The sequence below is a fragment of the Pezoporus flaviventris genome, unplaced genomic scaffold (genome assembly GCF_033815535.1).
Source record: "Pezoporus flaviventris isolate CSIRO_AGI_PZ_B2104156 unplaced genomic scaffold, CSIRO_AGI_Pfla_v1 ptg000001l, whole genome shotgun sequence".
NCBI classification, from domain to species: domain Eukaryota; kingdom Metazoa; phylum Chordata; class Aves; order Psittaciformes; family Psittacidae; genus Pezoporus; species Pezoporus flaviventris.
In genome coordinates, this window is record NW_026892549.1 from 58,985,944 (window position 1) to 59,005,574 (window position 19,631).

At 46.9% G+C, this 19,631-nt stretch overlaps 1 protein-coding gene across 8 annotated transcripts in view; it reads left to right on the forward strand.

The window, feature by feature from the left end:
- The window catches only part of AGAP1 (ArfGAP with GTPase domain, ankyrin repeat and PH domain 1), a 327,230-nt gene that overhangs the window by 44,299 nt on the left and 263,300 nt on the right, over positions 1-19,631 (forward strand). For 2 of the 8 annotated variants that reach the window (XM_061459900.1, XM_061459916.1), the window contains exon 1: positions 17,247-18,942. The exons of 5 other annotated variants lie outside the window; for them this stretch is intronic. In XM_061459900.1, the coding sequence (XP_061315884.1) occupies positions 17,790-18,942 (1,153 nt within the window). In that variant the 5' untranslated portion in view covers positions 17,247-17,789. Of the gene's footprint in view, positions 1-17,246; positions 18,943-19,631 lie in introns of those variants that run through there. One more of the 8 variants, XM_061459907.1, reaches the window with a different exon arrangement.

Below are 19,631 nucleotides of genomic sequence, written 5' to 3' on the forward strand. Positions count from 1 at the left end.
TTAAATGAATATCTGATCCCCTACTTTTTTGGGGGGATAGGTATTTTATCTTCATTTTGAAACACAGCCTTCTACTGTGGCAGGTAACTAGAACATAGTGACAACTGCAGCTGGATGCTTGCCAAGCAAGATACATTGGTAAGTATTTCATTTTGGCACCTGGAAAACGCTAAACTTGAGCCAGAGGTAACTTGGTGGTGTTTGCATGCTGGCAATGTGTGTTATAAAGCTATGTTGTTGCGGATTTACTGAAGTGGTTTTGTGTTTCTCATGCAGAATGAAGCAAGATCTGGCAAGCACAAGAGGTTAAATTTAGCATGCACAAAAATTCTCCTAGATGCAAGAAACATACATAGTAGATCACGAAAAGGCAGTCCTTAGCCTAGCCTCAGCATTACCTTCCTTATTCCTAATGATTGCCATGGTTGTAGTGAAAGGCACAGTTGAATTCCTCTTGTGAAGAACTACTAAAGGAGGCAGAGGGAGAAGTTTCTTCTTCTATCCAGTGCCAGTGAGGCCACATCTAGAGTACTACTAGTAATTGTGAGTTTACCTCTACAAGTAAGATACAGATTTACTTGAGCAAGTCCACTACAAGGCCACAAAGAGAACTAAAGGTCTGGAGCATCTTTTGTATGAGGAGAAGCTAAGAGAGCTGAGACTGCTCAGCCTAGGGAGGAAAAGGCTTGGGAATGATCATACCCATTTGTCCAGGTACTTGACAGGAGGGAATTAAGGAGGAGGCAGACTCACCAGTGCACACTGATGGGGCAAGAGGCAATGGGCACAAACTGCAGTATGTGGAATCCCATCTGAACACAAGAAAATGCTCTTTGACCATGAGACCGGTCCAGTAGTGGAACAAGCTGCCCAAGAGGCTGTGGAGTTTCCACCTATGGGGTTATCCAGACCCCAGCAGGACACAGTCTTGCTCCCTGTGATCCTGCCCCAGCAGGAGGCTTGGGCTGGATTATCAGGAGAGGTTCCCCCCAATCTCAGCTGTTCTGTGCATGGTGTAAAGAGGATTCCTATGGGCTGTAAACAGCTTTGGGGCTGTTGGCTGATTCTCTTTGCTCAGGTACTCTAGTTAGGAAGTAGCTCAGAACTAGCTTCCGTTCTGAAGGCCTTCTTGCCTACTTGGCAAATTTATCCAAGGGTATTCAGCTTACCTGTGCAATGTTACATGGTTTAGAAGCTGGACTGAATGCTTTGCTTATCATTTAAGCTTAAACAAGTTAATGGCTTGGATTTTAAACTAATGAAAGCTTATTTTGAAGCTTGTAACAAGAATTATGTTATTAATAAAAGGCATGTATGCTTAGTATGTGTATATATATATAGCATAATGTTATGGATGCTTTTTAATAATGTTTGAAATGCTTTATAATACTACATGCTTAAGTCCTCGAAGTTGTTGTTTCTGCTAAATACACAGTTAAATTGGAGGCTGATTCCTAATTTTTCCCAGTTGGGTAAGTGTGGTGGGAAATTCTGTGGGCTGTAGTATATTGGAAAGACAAACTTCCTGGGTATCTCCTCTTGAGAAAAATTCCCTTTTGACTGAACATCTGTTTCCCTGTCTCAAGATTAACCTTTAACATTATATTTGTTGAGCAGTTAAATCAGGAATACATGTGAAACTGCTGGAGCTCTTTCCATTGTGAATATAAATACTTACAGCAGTAGATGAGCCAGGTTGTAGTTTGCTGTAATGGAGGAACATGGAGATTCAGGAATACTTTAAGCTAGGAATATATGTGTTGGAGAAGGCTTGAGTTCTTGAAAAGAGCAATAAATGTTTCATTAGATGTCTTTAAGCACCTGCATAAAACCCTTCATGAAATAAAGGTTTCATCTACATGAATATTTCATATACACACGCATGGGTGTGAGCATCAGCTTTGACTTGTATCAGTGGGTCATTCTGAGGCCTGTGTGAAGAACAAATTATTTCTGTGTTAAACAACTGAAAGAATGTAAGTATTTGGATCAATTACTGCTTATTTTGCCTTTAGTTCTGGTTTTAAAGCTCTTTTAATAAACCCTGTTAACTCCTTTTCCCCTTTGAGACTAATGTACCCCATCTATTGCCAGCAGGCCTGATGGTGTGTAGACTCACCCATTATCAAAACCCCCCAAGTTGTGCCAGTGACACCAGGCTTGGAGCCAGATATTGATGTGCTGGCTCTTCCTGCTTCATTCCTTATCCTTCCCTGGAACTGGAAGGACACAGGAGAGCACTGCTTGTGCTCCTGATCCCTTAACCAGTTGTTCCAAGGCCCTGAAGTCTCTCTTGATTACCTCTTGTTACACCTTAGCTGCTGCTTACCTGAAAAGTCAGTAATGGGTGATAATGGGGGCCATGCCAGGGTAGAAAGCTGACATGTATCTGAGGATGCTGAGGACTGGATCACATAATTGGAAAGCCACTTCTTGTCATCTTGGAATTATTATGGCAACTGGGGAAGCTCCAGGTGACAGGAAAGAGGCAATTGCTGCATTTGTCTTAAAAATGTGAAAGGGGAATCCAGGGAATGACAGGCCAGTAAGCCCAGCTTCCACTGTGGGGAAGCTTATGAAGCAGAGTCTCTATGAAGCCATTTCTAAGCAGATGAATGGGGACAGCCAGGGTCGGTTTTGTGCCTCACCCTGTTGCCTTCCATGACCATATGGTTGGCTCTGTGGGCAACGGCACAGCAATATATGTTGAATACCTACGTTTTAGGAAGGCCTTTGATGTGATCTCCTGCCATATACTTGAAACACAAGTTGGTGAGATATGGGGAAGGAGTCAGCAGTGTGCCCTTGTAGAGGAGGCCAAATGTACTTGGGGCTTCTTAGCAAGAGTGTAAGCCAGATGGCCAAGGAAAGTCATCCTTGCTCCGTTTAGTATTCCTGAGATGATAGCTGGGTAGCTGTGTCCTGTTTTGGGTTTCTGAGCAAGTACACTGTTATACTGGAGTTAGAGGGCTGCTAAGACAGAGCTGATGCCCCTAACATGGGGTGAGATGTGGACTGGGTATGTTCAGCCTGGCAAAGGGAAGTGTGATACATTTAAGAGTAAGGAGGGTTTGAGCAGTGCATTAGAGTAGTTGATCTTCAGAGGTCCCATCCAACCTCAGGTTTTCTCTGACTGTATGACTGGGAAGAGCAGTGGGGACAACATGTATGTAGCTTGTTCTTAAGCTGCTTGGCCCATGCTGTATTCTGCTAGGTGTCTTTAGTATTTTGGGTATCTTGACTCAATGCTCAACTTTAAGACTGAGAAAGATCTTGCACACAGCAGAAACCAAGCAAGGAATCTAGATACATTTCTGCTTTTAGAGCCTCTTTAATCAGTGTCAGTGCGTTCATAGGAGTTGAAGTTGCATGTTACTTGCTCTCAGTAGGAAATTTCAGTTGCATTAAACTTTCAGCCTTGTGCCCAAAACTAAAAAGCGTATTTGGCTGGCTGTGTTAAATCCAGCAGCTGATGTTCAGTGTTGAGTGGTTGGGTTATGAAGAAGAGCACAAAATTCAAGCATGACTTTGAGCTCTTAGGTATCCTGTTGTTAACTTCAGAATTATCTGAAATTCAAGTTAATTGTTAGCTCCAGCTTTAAGGATCAGAAATAATCTGAAGTTACCTGCCTAAATACCTACTTGGTATATCTGAAGTGGCCATCACTCTTCTATAGCTATTATTCATTAGCTCTTAGTTGACATGGTGCATGAGCACCCTGCCCTGTATAACATAAGAATGTGTACAAAAGCTTACTTGGAATTAAGAAGCAGACCTTTTGCCAACATTGCTGTGTGAAAACTTGAGCAGTAGGGATTTGATGGTAATAGCAGATAAACAGTCTTGGGTCTGATTAGTTAAATTTGTAGGAATAACTGAACTACTTTCAGAAGATGGATCTTGCTGTGATTAGAAGGAATGTCAGCAAATCCTGTCCATCTACATCTGGTTTTTAACATGTAAAAGTCTTGTAGCATTAATGCACACTAATGTACAGGGGAAGGACTTAGAAGTGCTAGCAGATGTATGAAAGGCTACCCAAGTGCAAAGGGTACTCTGGCACTGAATCACTAAGGCTAAATCAGTGTGTAGCCTTTTGTACTCTTGCTGATGCCTTTGGGACAGAATCATGGAATCCCAGCCTGGTTTGGGTTGGAAGGGACCTTAAAGCTCATCCAGATCCAACCTCCATGTTGTAACTTGTAAAAGGTCCTATGAACAGTTTGAACTCTTCACCTGGCAGTGTTCTTCTCCATGTGCTGGTTTAGTGGGACAGCAGTTGCGATCTTTCTCTCTTAAGTAAATTCTTCATGCTATTTCCTTCCCAATGAAGGGGACAGGTTTTGAGGTCAGGAACGTGCTCCTTCATTGCTGTCAGGTAGGTTTGAATTAATTTCCTGTGTAACCTGCTCTGGGTAGCCCTGCCTTGACAAGGGTTTGGACTGAATCATCTCCAGAGATCTCTTCCACTCTTAACAATACTGTGACGCTGTGATACTTTCCTACCCACAGACAAGACAAACAAAACCCCAGAAGACACAAATACCAAACAGCCAACCAAGAAAAAGATAAAATCAATCAACCAACCCCAAAGCCCACTGAAAAGCCACAACTCCCCTCAGTTTCTTCAGTGCTTAGAGTCATCATACCCATTGGCATGGTGGGCTCTTTGTTGCCATAAAGCCATAGTCCAAACTAGAGGTATATGATGACTGATTTTCACCGAGTGTTTTGGACATTCACTGTATTGTATTACCTAGGTAAAAGGGTGCAAGTAAGGCAATAAGCATCTTTGGTTTTAGATTTCTTTGACATCATTGTCGTCCTTTTCCAGCTTTCAACTTCAAGTGTATACATCTTAAATAAACGGTCATTGTCAACCTAGTGATTCTGTATGCAGGAGCTAGCAGACAAAATGGGCTAAGCTTGCTCTGATTGGGATATATTTCCTGTGTGTTAGCTGGTGTGAAAGTTACTTGCATGGCTAGGAACTAACTAAAGATTTGTGAGGGCTTCTTGTACTGCTGAGGCCAAATCTACTAATTGTTCAGGTCAGGCTGGATGGGACTTGGAGCAACCTGCTCTAGTGGAAGGTGTCCCTGCCCATGGCAGGGGGTTGGAACTGGATGAATTTTAAGCTCCCTTCCAAACCAAACCAGTCTGATCCAGAATAATTTCCCAAATTCAGTGAATTTCAGATGGCTTCATAGTTTGGATAAAGGCTTTTCACAGCTCAAATATATTTCTACCTGATAACCTTTGTTATGGCATTTGGGTCTTTAAACATTCTTCAAGAGTGTTTTGATTATATGATTAGTAACTTTACAAGTTAATTTAAACCCCAAACATCTTGGGAGTGCCCAAATACAAAAAACCTGGCAACCTTCAAATCCGCTTACTCAGCTCATCTGTGTTTCAGTGAGCTACTGAGTGCTGATGTGGTTTGGGTTTTTTTTCCTTCCTTTTTTCCCCCTCCTCGGAAATCCTTTTCTTCTGTTTCTCAGATGCTTGAAATTAGGGAGGAAACGGGGAAGTTTTATCAGTATCTGCCCATTCTGGCTGTGCTTGCAACCCAAAATCTGAGACCTAATGATATTTGTCCTAATTCTCATACTGTTCCCTGTGACAAGATGATCATCAAGTACTGAATAATGGTTAAAAGAACTTGCTGCTCATAACTCGATTACATGAAGTGACTGTTTGCATGCCCACAGTGGACGCCACTGCAAAGCAGTGCCATTTTTCTTTATTCACCTCCCATGGTGATTTATGTGACTCTTGGTTACATGCATGGGATAAGAAATGCACAGGGAGCCTTGGCTGAGTTGTATCTCAAGTTATAAATGGAATTACTTCTAACACGTTTTACAGTATCTGCTATTCAAACTGCTTGATATAGTAAGGATATTAATAAGCCAGCATAACCTATTAAGTATTAATGGAGATGGGCTGTGCAGTTAGAGATTAGCATGTGAGTGATTGTATAAGAGTAGCATACTGCGTATTTGGTTCAGAAATAGATACCAAATGTTTACTGGGGCTTTGTCTTGTGGCATTGCCTGCTGAAATAACATTTAACGTGTATATGCTGAACTTTGGACTATGTAGTTATATTGTTATAAGGTATAACACTGGGGACTTATGCTGTGTAATAACAAGTGGGAATTGTAGTGCAAGTGTGTATGATGTAATATGCCTACGAAATTGTTGTTAGAATCAAGAAGGTGTAAATCATCCCAATAAGAATTTCCTTCTGGTCAGTATCTGTTGGTATTTAGGTTCACAGATGCCAAAAGCAAACTATTCAACTTGGACCTAAAAGCCATAGTAGAAGCATAAGGAGCATACTTGAAAATCCTTTCCCGATAAGAAGGGAGCCATTCATTGTTTTTCAAGGTGGACAAGACTTGAATTGTTGAATGAATTTTTGACATATCACATTCTCTGTATGCAGGAAGGCAAATACATCACCTTTACAGCTTTCATCTGGTAGGACTAATCTTTACTTAAAAGCAGCCTTTTAATCTTCAGCTTCAAGATGTGGCTTTTCCTCTTACTTGCCAGGCCCTTCAGGACTCTGGTTCACAAAGCTTGTTTCATATCATAACTTGAGAGACTATGAAGGTAACTTCTGCAAAGTAATCTGGAGCATTAACAAATGCTGTGACTTCAGGTTAATGGAATAGCTCACAATAGGAGCAGCAGAGCACTGTATTTCTGCAGAATGCTTTTTACTCAAAGCATTTACCCCAGCCCCTGCCTGGGGTATAAAGGCAAGTTAGTGGGGAGATACAGCATCATCCTCACGCAATGATTTAGATGAGCCAGCCTTCAGGTGCATATTGGGAGCAGTGTTTTGAAGTGCTACTGAATAATTGCTGGCTAGAGGGACCTTTTACTGAGGTCAGAGTGCTTGCTAGCATCACTAGTGTAACTGTTAGCTTAGGCTGATGTGGGATGAAACCTGTGTTTTGGAATCAGAAGAAAGATGCACTAAAAAAAACCCAATGCAAAACCAACTGTGGAAGTTTGGCTCATGCATATGCAGTAAACTTCAGTGGTTTAATGCTAGTGGTATCTGAAGGGTTCTCCATGGACTGGCTGTCCAGCATGCTAGTTCTTATGGTTCTTCATTCAGCTGCATGTGAACCTGTATTTGTTTAAAGAGCTGTGCTTTTCAGTCCTGGGATGTCTTTTCAGTTAAGCTGTCTGCTAGAGCTCTGAATATGAGGTATTGAGAATGGGCCCTGTTAGATTCCTCGATGTGTAGATGCTGTAGTATCCAGCATGGTTTCTTTGCATTGTTTGCAGGACAGAGTGTGGAGATTGTGTTGTCACCTTTACCCTTCTCTGGTCTGGGTCAGGAGTTACAGGCAGCAGTGTGAGCACCATTCCAGGTACATTTCAGTTGATGTGGCAGAATTGAGGAATGCTAGAAATCAACTTTACTTTTCAGAGCAATAGTGATGAGTTAAGTATTTATAACTTGAAAAGTGGTCTTCAAAGTAATTCTTCTGCAGAGAATTCAGTTTAGAACCACCAAAGCAGCCGAAGTTAGCAGTTTTATTACCAATACATAATGCAACACTGGAGTAAGCTGGGGTGCGTGGTGTGGGACTGGAGGTGTAACTGAAGGTGAGCAATTGACTTTCAAGCATGTATTTGTGCAGAAATGGAAAGCCAGGAGCTGGGGTGTGTTCTCCCTGACCTGGTGAGGAATGCACTGCACAACTTGACCTTTTCTAAATGCTTGACCTTGCTGGATGAGTTTGACAACTCCTCTTTGCATCTAGAGAGTTATGTGATGGAATGATGTGCTTATCGTAGCAAAACTGGTGTAGAGCAGAATGTAGCTAAAGTATAGCCTGAGCTCTTCTCAATGTAGTCAAGTGTATTTACATACATTAGTTGGCAACAAAAAAAAACTGGGATGTGTTGTTCTGCATAAGAGTCTGAAAAGCATGCTTGAAGTTAGTGCTGGAGTACCCAAGGGTGGTAACTCAGAGCTGTCTGTGCATCTATTTAGGCTTTCCTTGTGGTACCACTGATGAAACAAGCACTTGAGGGAAGGTGAAGATGCTCTTCATCGCACCGTGTTAGACACAGCCTCCGAGAGAAAGCTGTAAAGAGAATTTCTTTGAATAATGCTTCTGTTACCCTTCCTTGAGGAATTGAAGGCCTTTAAATGAAAAACCCTCTAAGCTGTCATCCCTACCTGGTCCTAACAACAATTAGGATTCTTTTGCTTAATAGGCATTTGTCATCTCTTAGTGGCATATGTGCTTATAGTAGCCCAGGGTGGCTTTCTGATGTGACGGCAATTCAGTATGTAAGATTTTTGCATAGGTGAATGCATTTGCCAATAGTGTTTCTCCCACTGTTGTAGTGTTCTGGATCTCTTGAAATTCACCTTTGATTCCTAAATATAAAAGCTTTAATAACAACAAGAAAAAGGATGTTTTCTCAACTTCTCAAGCTATGGAATAGTGAAGCAATGCCAGTGCTGACAGGGTTATTTGACTTCCTTACCCAGGTGTGCTGAATACTGTGCTTCTCATGAGTGTTTTCAGTGGCCCATGTAGAAACTTTGCTTTTATTGTGATGTAAGGTGTTCAGAAACCTTAGGATACATGTATAAGTCATCCTTTTATAAGCTGTTCTTGAAGTACTTTAGATGTTTACCTGTGTTCTGGAGCCAAGCTGAGAGAGGTGGGCTGCTTCAACCTGGAGAAGGCTCCTTATGGGGAGACCTTAGAGCAGCTTCAGTGCCTAATGGGGCTACAGGAAACCTGGAGCAGGGCTAGATAGCTCTAGGTGCTCTCTCCACCCTTAGCTTTCTCTTGTTAAGACTGAGGACAGTGTTTGGCACATGAAATTACATGATTTTGAGATAAATAGCATAGGTGGTGTGGGAAATCTTCATCACAGCTGTCATGGAGAGCCCCTAGCACTTCTAGGAACTTCAGCTTCATAAAACTGCCCCTCACTACCAGCTGAGTAAGAGAAACCTCAGTAGTATTAAGGTATTTATAACAAAATAGGCTGAAGTTGCCCTTTAATGTGTTTTCCGTGTTGTTAACACAGAATCCAAGAAGCAGCCAGTCACAAACTGAGTAGGTTTTGCTGTTTGAGAGGAACTCGTGTTCAGCTACAACTGTTGTTTTCCTCACTTGGGCTGGAGTAAATGCAATGTGTAGTGAAAGTAGTGTTAGGTCAGGTGCTAGTAATGAAGAGCAGCTCCTGCTTCCCATTGAAATGACTCAAATTCACTTCATTTACGTGTGATTTGATTTCTTCTTAAGGAATTTTGATCACGTGCCTGGATTTTGAAGAATGAAGTTGCTGAACATGGCTGAGAAGTGTTTCCTAAGAGCTAGATCATTGCTGGCCTGTCTGCAGCATGGGAAACTTCTGACAGGGATCTCCATTGATTCTTCCATGTTCAATAATGTGTTCATGACAATGGTATTTCCTGAGCAGCTGGGCTTGCTTAGCTTTGGAGCTGCACCAGTGAAAGCAAGGAAGGGAATTTTCCAGCCCCCATCCCCCTTTTGTGTGTGTGTGTTAGAAAACGATGCTCATTTTCTTATCCTGTTAATGAAATGGCATGGAAACCATTTGAAGAATGGGAGAGGGCGAGAGCAGAAGTGGAGGACAGGGAGGAAACATCATGATTTATAATCTCATGTGTGACGGAAGGGCTGGCTTCAGGAGCTGGCTTTTCCTTTCAGAGCTAGGCTAATCAAAATTCACAGATAAAAGTGTGTTTCCTCATGGTCTGCGAGTTAATCAGTGCTTCTCTTTCAGGCAGAGCTTCTAAAGTGGTAAAAGATGAATCTTCTACATTAAAACTGCTTGGTAGGACTTCAGATAACAGCCATATTGTCCATCATAACGCTTCTTGCCAGCAACATGATGAAAGAAATAGGGTGTGAAACGGTGTATCTGTAAGGGGGGATTTGTGAACTTACTGAATTAAGACAAATAGATGTGTATTAGAAGTTCCTGTAAGAAATCTCATCAATGGAAAATACTGATATTCAGGTTTTAATCTTGCATTCAAGTAGTATCTGTGTCCATTACATAGGGGCAAACTGAACATACAGAAAGTGTTGGAAGTACTGGAGTGCTGGTATTCCATAGTATTTTCCAGCAGATGTAAACCTCTGTTTCAGATCTCTGCCTCCTGCCACCATTCCCTACTTAACACTCCTGCAAATCTGGAAGGAAACCCTTGAGCCCCTTCAGCTTCCTTGGCTACTGTCTCGTAGTGTTGCAGCTTCTTTGTAGCAAGGACCTGAAGGTTTTCCACTGTCTTGTGATATTGAAACACCTAAAAGGGTGTGCAGGATCCATCCCATGGCCTTGTACAGAGTTACAGAAACAAATCTGTCTCGGTGGCATGTGAGACGTGGTCCGTTGTGTCAGAGGAGATCAGAGCAGCACATGCAGGTGCTTGTAACTTGTTTCTCAGTTCAAACGTTGCTGCTCTGTGGAGAAGACTGATACAGGAGAGCAGCTGACTGTGTTCTCACACCTGATGCACACTGGGGCTTGAGTGCTGTCGATGCTGAGGGGTGCCGAAAAGCTCGCTGCTACCAGCTGGTGCTGTCTGTGTAGCAGTAAGCACTGTCAGCATCTTGGTAGAGTAGGGCCTGCAAGAGCATGGTCCTGGTGTGCCTGTGCTCTCCTAGGATGTCTGGTGGATGGCCCTGGCCAAGCCTAACCCAGCCACAGGGGGTTCTGTGCTGATTTGGGGTTTTTTTAGCTCTATTTTCTTACTATCCACCCTCACTTCCAGCTTCCAACTTCCTGTGTCCTGTGTTATTTTTGACAAGTCAACTCTTGACAGACTCCCAGGCCTGTTATTACCGGCTTGTACATACAAGCAGCTATTATCTGTCACGGGGTACATTTCGCAAGACTGATTTTCTGATCTAATTCTAGCTTTCTCTTCCCTTCCTTCTTCCAAATGCATGGTAGTAGTTCCATTCTCTTTGGTGGCTGTGTGTGGAGTTCGCAGAGATCCACATGCTACAGACAGAAGTGTAAGTAAACCTGAACTCGACACGCACATTCATACTGTGTTGTGTAACTTCCCGAAGCCAAAGAAAAGGGGCTGTGATGGCTAAGAGAAAGGTTTGTTCTGTGGAATTTATGAAGGGTGGAACCAGGCTGGAGCTGCAGAAGTGGCAGAGCTGTAAAGCTGAAGGTAGTTGTGCAGGTGTAGCTGCTGTGTTAATCAAGACTTGAGCAAGCTACATATGAATTGAAGCTGGTTAGGTCTGCTGACTTGCATAGTGTGTTTTACCATCTTATGCTATGTATTTTAGTGCCCCTTTGGATCAAGATATAGTTTTCAGAAAAGCATTTATCCAAACCCATGATCTTTGTATTTGCTAAACCTTTGTGGCTACTTAGCTCCAGGATGGCTTGAAAACACCACTACTCAGGTTGGTTTCATGTTATCATAGAATCCCAGAATGGCTTGGGATGAAGGGACCTTAAAGCTCATCAAGCTCCAGCCCCTGCCATGGACAGGGACACCTTCCACTAGAGCAGGTTGCTCCAAGCCCCTGTGTCCAACCTGGCCTTGACCTTTAAGGTGCCTTCCAACCCAAACCAGTCTGGGATTCTATGTTAGCAGCTTGGATTAAAGTGGAAGCTGAGTTTTGGGATCATTTGGGAAGTTGATTGTGGGGCTGCAGAGTGGTAACACTTCTCCTTTCCCCATAGGAGCATGTAAAACTGCAGGTAACTCAGTGCTAACATTGCAGGGGCAGGGAGAACTTGTAGCATCTCTGCTGAGTTCCTTAGGGTGATGGTGTACTGCTTTAGTGCCTGCTGCCTCAGTTTTAACAGTTAATGTTTGCCTATGAAGTGATGTGGTTTGGTTTTATACTGTGGTCTGCTTCATCTACAGCTCTTGACTGGAGTTTGACGAGTGTATGTGAGTTTTAGTCACCAGAATGCTGGGAGACAGCAGAGCACAAAATGGGGGTGGCTTTAATATTGGCCATTCCATACCAAAAGCCCTGGGGGAATGCGAGGATTATAAACTTCGTTAATTGTGCCACCTTCAGTGGGCAGATTGAGCACTGTGAAGGTGCACACTACAGCTCTCGGGGCAGGGTGCTGCATGCTTCAGTGTCCTAAAGGATGAATGAAGGGAAAACGTGGTTTCTGTGGTTTACTTCTGCCTGCTGTGCTGCTTCAGTTACGTTCTGGAGCAGCAGAAGCCTGTGAGTCCTGCGTCAGATGATGTGACCTACAAAGATCTATACTTAAAGTGGGACGATGAATCCTGTGTACTTAATTCTCTGGATGCCTGTTTGTTTGGTGAGATGATAACTTGGGACTATCCTGTTTTATTCAGTAGAAATACAGCTGCAGTAAGGTGTTTTGCTTTTAAGCCGAAGAGCAGCAGATGGATAAGTGAAATGTATTTATTGTAATGGCTCCAGCAGCTCAAGGCAGAAAGGGGAAGGATAATCTTAGTCATGCAGAAAGAAAATGAAGACTTTTCATGCTTTTCCCCTTTAAAAGATGAGATTTGTTCTGTTCTTTTAAGTAAATTGCAGTGATGAAATCTGCCACACTTGGACATCAGAAATAGTGCAATTCAGGGCTTGCTTGAAGCTGTCCAATAAGAGAATTCTTTCAAAACAGTATCTTCAGCATGGATCATGCTAAAAACCCAAGAAGATAATTGATTTAACTCTTGCTTTTTCCCGTTTCCCCTTCATTCATCTTCACTGAACAGCTGCGAGTCAAAGGTGTTTCATTATTTTATTTCTAGTATAAAAGAATATATTCTCGTGAAGCATGAGCCTTTTAGGCTACATAAAGTACATAATAAGTATACATAAGAGGTACAATCTGTGTAGTACATAATAGGTATAATCTGAGTGAAAGGAAGTAGTATAATCCACATTTAGGAATTAACAGGACAAGTACTGTACACTGTGTTATCCCATATGGCAGAGCAGCCCTGGCATTGAAGCGTATCACCTTCCTGGAGCAGGGACACCGACCTCTTGAAGCTTGAAAGCACACAGTGTGAGGAACTGCTGTTGGAGTCAGTTTTCTGTTCCTAGGACATGTGCTGCTTCTGTGTATGGGATAGCTTCTGTTGTGACCCCCTTGCGAGATCTCTGCAAGGGATGGGAGGCCCATTGAAGTGTTATGCGCTTTGAATGAGCTTGCTGCAACCTTGTTTACCCTCAACTGGAGGCAAGCAAACATTCTGTTTCCCTGCTGGTGAGAGACAAATTACTGAGTTACATTTTTTACTACACATCCCATCACCCTTATTTTCTTTCCTGCTCAGCATCCAGTGTTTTTAGGGCAGGAATGTGGTTTCATTGTGCTGACAGTAAGATCATTATTGATAACAAATGCTGACTTCTTGCTGGTAGCTTCTATTTTCTGTATTGTTGTGAGAGCTCTGTTCGTCATCTTAGTAAAGAATTGCCTACAGTGAATTCAGGCTTGTTTAAATGGACAAGTGCACAGTGACAGAAGAACACACATCAGTGGCTTAATGCAAACCCTGTGGCTTGAGAGAGACCGTGAATTTGGTCTCTGTATTGCTGGTACCCTCCAGCACAATGTTGTTTTGGTCCAGATGCCTCCTCTTGTTTCCTCATTGAACTGATCTGTAATGACAAACAGCGGATGGAGCACAGTATCTCTACAACAGAAAAGTGAAATCACATCTGAATTACTCTAAGAACTGTTCAGGTGACCTAATTTAGTCTTCCATCATAGTTTTTTTTATCCAGGAACAGCTGCTTGGAATGATGCTGTCTGCCTGGAGTGATGGAGTGTGCAAGAATGTGAAATCCAGGTGTCTTTTAGCAAAGAGTTCTTGGGAACAGAGAAAATGCAAAGTGATGCTGGGAAACTCCAGAACATGATTTGGGATGGGAATCAACGAATGCTGCATTCACAAGTGCTGTGCTCCCTCTGCATTTCTCCTGATCCTAGTTTTCATCCCTGTTTTTGTTTTAATCTGGTGTATTTTAATTCATGGCCTCATTTTAGCAGTGCATTGTCTTGCTACTGATGCAGCTCATACTACCACAGCGCTGGGGTTGTAAAGCAAAGCAGACAGTGATGGCACAGTCCATGTAAGATTGTTGAAGCATTTTAAGATGTATCAGAGATACCCACGTGACCTGTATTTCACTGCAGTGATTTAAACAGAGGATTGGGTTTTGTTCCTGAAGATGGTGATACTGAGTTGCAGTGGAGTGCTCCTCTGGTGGGGAACAGCTTTAGCATCAGGCTGGGTTTTGCTGCTTGGGGGTGGCAGTGTTGTGGATGAGCCCATGTGAAAAAGTCACAGACTCAACCAGGTTGGAAAAGACCTTTAAGCTCACCCAGTCCAACCACTCCCCAGCACTGCCAAGGCCACCACTAACCCATGGCACTGAGGCCTTGGACGGTGACTCCAGCCCTGCCCTGGGAAGCCTGTTCCAATGCCTGAGCACACTGTGGGGAAGGAATTGTTCCTCAGCTCCATCTAAACCTCCCCTGGTGCAGCCTAAAGCCGTTTCCTCTTGTCCCATCCCTTGTTCCTTTGGATCAGAGCCCAGCCCCTCCTGGCTCCATCCTCCTGTCAGGCAGTTGTAGAGTGGTAAGTCAAATTGTTATATTCCGCATAGTCAAAAGGCTTTATGTTTCTTGTAGAAACACACTGAGGGCTGGTTCTGTTGCTGATGTTGGTCTGCAAAGCAATGTAGGTAGGCTTGACCTCAGCAGTAGAATGACAAGTGGCAATTCTGACCCTTAATGGCTACATTGAATGGAGGATTTGCATGACATTGCTTTTAAATGTCAATATCTTTGAGGGTCAGTAAGACTTTGTCAAGCAAAATCCTTTGGAGGTATTCCATGTCCTTGGCAGAAGGTAGCATATGATTTGCAGGTGTTTGGTTAGGTGTGGTAAATGAAGGGTGCATACTCGTGTCATCAGAGCAGTGGACCTGGCACCTTCCAGAAGCCTCATCCTTGTGTGTGTGTGTCATAGTCGGTGCTTCCAGCTGCCTGCAGAAGGAGAGGTAACTGGGATCTGCTGTCGAGGGCCCTTCAGGACACACAGTGTGGGCTGTGAGCCAAATGACTTGTTTGGGTTGGCTGCTGTGGCCTCTGGCTGTTCTTGTCCCAGGGCCTGAGAGACTTCTGTTCTGGGACCGGATCCGTGCTAATTGCACAATGGGAGGAGTAGTCGGACAGGGAGGATGTGCTGTTGCTGCTCAGACTGCTCAGGTCTTGGCTGATGTGGGCACAGTGAAGCGATGCTGTGCACGGACTCCAGGCAGAATCCCTTCAGTGAAGTGTACTGCATAGGCCTCCATAGTAGTTTTGGACAGAATATTCAACATGAAGCCCATGGGCTGGTTCAGCCTGGAGAAGAGAAGGCTCCTTAAGGGGAGACCTTAGAGCAGCTCCAGTGCCTAAAGGGGCTACAGGAAACCAATCTGTGGTTCTATTCTGTGAATTATGCCCCTGCTCTGGGGCAAACTCATGACAGATTCCTTAAAGCTGTTGTCCTTTCTCTCTCCATTGGTGAAGCAAGACAAGACCTGCAGATGATGGGGTATGGACTGTCAGCAAAGGCAGTTGTGTTACAAGAAGTCTTATTTACAAGAAGCCTTTGAAGAAGTCGCAGGGTAGCGAGTTGTGATGAGTATGCAGCTCGCCAGAGCTTATGATCTGCTCCTCCCCGTGGAGGAGCTGTTGCAGCACCTCGAGCTGGATGATGGATGGAGTATTCCCAGCCTGCAGCGCCGGGACAGAGGCAGAGGCCGGGGGATGCCCCGGAGAGGCTGGCAGGAATGTGCGGGCTGTTTGCCTGCCGCTGGAAGTGGTTCCTGGGAAGGGGTCCGTCATCCCGGAGGATGAGAAATGGTCCATTCCACTCCTGAAAGCGGCTCGCTTTGCTGGAGCGGCGCGCTGGAAATTGCGGCCCGGATCCCGCTGGAGCCACAATGTCGGTGCCCAGTGCGGTGGTTCTCGGGATTTGCATTCAGTTAGTGTGTAGTTTGTGATGATTATTCTGGATTTCTTATTAGACTCGTGTTCCTTAACAGGTTCTGGCACCTACCTTAGAAATACCTATGGGAAATGGCCTTTGGGGTGGCTGAGAAATGGGAACATCTCCTGTTGTCATATGGTAGTGAACCACATTTACAAGGAGCTGCGAACTGTGCTCAGGCTGGTCAAGGGAGAGCTTAGGTTTGGCTGGTCTTAAGGCTTTTTCTGTAAGGTGGGTTTTGATCAGGTGTCTGCTGAAGATACACAGAATCCCAGCCTGGCTTGGGTTGGAAGGGATCTTAAAGCTACAGGCCCTTGGCCAAAGCCCCTTCCCAGGTTTCTTCTTGGCCCCTTGAGCTGCTCAGGGATCTCCTTTATATCTTCAATTCATTTTTATGTACTTACTGCTTTTGAACCTTATTGGCATTGGTAAAAGGTGTTTGATTGTAGGCTTGGAAGGGCTGTACAAGGCAGTCGAGGATGGGTTTTGGAGCTTTATTAATCATGGAACCCACAAACCTTATTCCTTATATTTATTAAATTCCTGTGTCTGCCATCAGGGCTTTCTTAGGACTTTTTTTCAGTGTTGGTGTCTATTGGTTGTTAATTACTTCAGCAACCCTGCTCTGGACTGCTGGAGCATTGGCAGGATGGGTGTGAAAGGAGTGCATCCAGTTCAAATATTCAGTGAAGGCCGTGTTCAAGGCCAGGTTGGATGTGGCTTGGAGCAACCTGCTCTAGTGGAAGGTGTTCCCGCTCGTGACAGGGAATTGGGGCCTCATGAGCTTTAAGGTCCCTTCCAGCCAAAACCCGTCTGGGATTCTGTGAAAAAGGCTGTGTTGCTCTCCAGTCATCCTGCATCCAGGATCTTGGGATGTACAGCACGGTCGGCTCAGATGCACTTAAAATCTTGGTTTAAGACTTGCGTTGCCCTCGCATGGGCCTGCATGGTGCTGTTGGTTGGGCAATGAGAGTGGTGGGTTTGGAAGAGGGAAAACAAGCGGTGCATTGGCGCTGCCCTTCCTCCCGGCTGCGCCCCGTGCTCCCTGATGCCGTCCCTCCTTGCCTTGCGTCTCGCCGCTTCCCTCCTGCTCCTGTGCGGGCGGGACTCCAGTCCGGGCCTTGGGCGAGCCGCGACTGCCGCTGCCCGCCCGCCCTGCGCTCGCCGCCGCCGCCGCCTGCCCGCCCAGGGGCGTGCGCTTGGGCCGGGCGCTCCGGCACCCGCGGCGGGCGAACGGCGGCGTTTGCGTTCCCAAGCGGGCCCCCTTGCAGCCCCGCAGGGGCAGCGGGGCCGGCGCTGCCCGCTCCCCCCCCCTCCCCCCCCCAGCCTGCGGACGGAACTAATCGGATTTACCCGGCGGAGGGGGGGAAAGGAGGCAGGATCCGCAAACGTGCGGTAAACAATGAAATCGAGGGTTGCTGCTGCTGCTGCTCTAATCCCGTGAACACCGGACAGTGCTGCTCCCCGGCAATGCATTTCGGGATCCGCAGGACGATGCATGCGGCCGCGGCACGGACGTAGCTGCTCTCTGGATGTGTCGCGGAAGGGGCTGGATGGCGGCGGTCGCCGGCGGGGAGCGGGAGCGGGGGTGACCCCGCCGCCGGCTCCGACACCTCGGCGTGGCTTTAGAACCCATTTCTATTATTAATATCATTTTAATCGGGTTGCGGTTCTGCGTTTCCATTCGCGGTTCCAGGGAACCCACGTCTCTCCGACACCTCCATCTCGTTGCGATGCCCGCGCTGGATGCTGCCGCCTGAAGGGAGGAGGGCAGCGGGGACAGACATGTATCTTCTGGACAGCAGCAGCGAGCCGCCGGCCGCCGCCTCCTCCCCGGAGAGGATGCAGCGGGGCACCCCGCAGCGGAAGACCGTGTACCGCATCTCCGTGACCATGGTGAAGAAGGAGCTGTTGGCGCCCGAGAGCGGCCATCCCGGCCCGGAGCTGCCCCGCCGCGGGCGGCGCGGGGGGAGCCGTGCGCCGGGCTCCTCCAGCCTCACCAGGGCCGGGCTGCTGCTGGTGGAGGAGGAGGAGGGCGAGGAAGAAGGCGAGGAGCGGGACCGCGTCCCCAGCCCCTGCGGCTTCCGCACCTTCAGGACCCTCAGCACGGGGCAGCTGGAGCTGGGTCGCCTCAAGGTGCCGCGGCGAGCGGGGCCGCCCTTCCCCGCCGAGCTGGCCCTCGGGGGGCCGCGGGGCAGCCCTGCCCCGGAGCGCGGCGGGGAGCCGGCGGACACCTGTGGCGGCGGGGCCGGGCCCGCAGCCTCCCCGACGGACGAGGATGTGGGGCCGGCGGGTAGCGGCCCGCCGTCAGGCCGCTCGGGCGAGGCCCCGGCGGCGGAGCGGGGGCAGAGCCCCTGGCGGCAGCCGGGCCTGCTGCGGCGGAGCTTCAGCTTCAGGCACTGGAGCGGCGGCGGGGAGCTGCCGCGGGCGCCGGCCCGGGTGCGTCGGCACAGTAGCTCCGGCTGCCTCCCCGCGCCGCCGCCGGGCCAGGGCGGGGGTGCCACGGTTCGGGGCTCGCCGCCCGCCGCCGGACCCCCCGAGAAGCGGAACACGCTGGATGTAGGCGAGGTGCTGAGCCAGGCGGACCCGCTCTCCCAGCTGGAGCGCTGGGAGCGGAGCAAGAGCAAGAACCGGACCCTGGATAACAGCGACCTGCAGCGGCTCTCGGAGCGGCTGGGCCGGGAGGGCCCCGCCGCCGCCGCCCACGAGCACCGGCTTCTGCGGTTCTTCAGCGGCATCTTCGCCCGAAAGGACGGCACCTCCGCCCTCTTCGGCGGCCCTCACGGGCGGTCCCCCCGCAGCAGCTTCTCCAGGTCCAGGGCTTATTTCAGCAGCCTCCGGAGAGCCACGGTGGACATGCAGTCAAGCTCCGAGAGCATCAATGGGTCCCCGCACAAAGGTGCCCTTCCTTGTCTCGTTAGAGGGGCTGGGCGGTGGTGGGGGGTTTGCTGCAGAGCTCCGCATCGGTGGTGAGGGGTGGTGGGGTGAAAGGACCTTTTTGCATGAAGAGAAGGAGATACGGCTCTAAGGTACGTGATGGTTGTACGCAGTAGTGGGTATGGCACGTGTAGTAGTGTGTCGTTTGGCAGCTGTGGTGAGCTCAGGTTGGGCTGTGTGCCTCCTGAACCAAACGGCACTCTCTGGGTTGATTGATTGTGTGTTCTAGCACAGCTGAGTGAGACGAGTCTAGGTCGTTTAATTACAGAGTGGAAGCTGAACTCCACCACTGGTGTATGTAGGTCACTGGGTGGCCCAGTGCTGTGCAGCGTTGGGACTTTCCCCTTGGAGAAAGACTTCTGTCATCCTAAAGGTGGGTTATGGTAGTCAGAAATATGCCTGCTTCCTTTGGAGTAGCAGGTGAATACTGATATCAAAGTGTGGTAAATCCTAACCCACTTCTGCCACAGAAGAACTTAAACCAAATGTGCTGTATTTATAGACACAAACTCAGAAGCCGTGGTCTTTGTTTTATATAGCTATGTACAAATCTAACTAGTCAGAGTGTTGTCAGTGCTAGATGGAGATGGGGTTGGAAATCTCAGGCTTTGTGAATCCCTAGGATACAAGGAAAACTTGAAAGCGACCTTT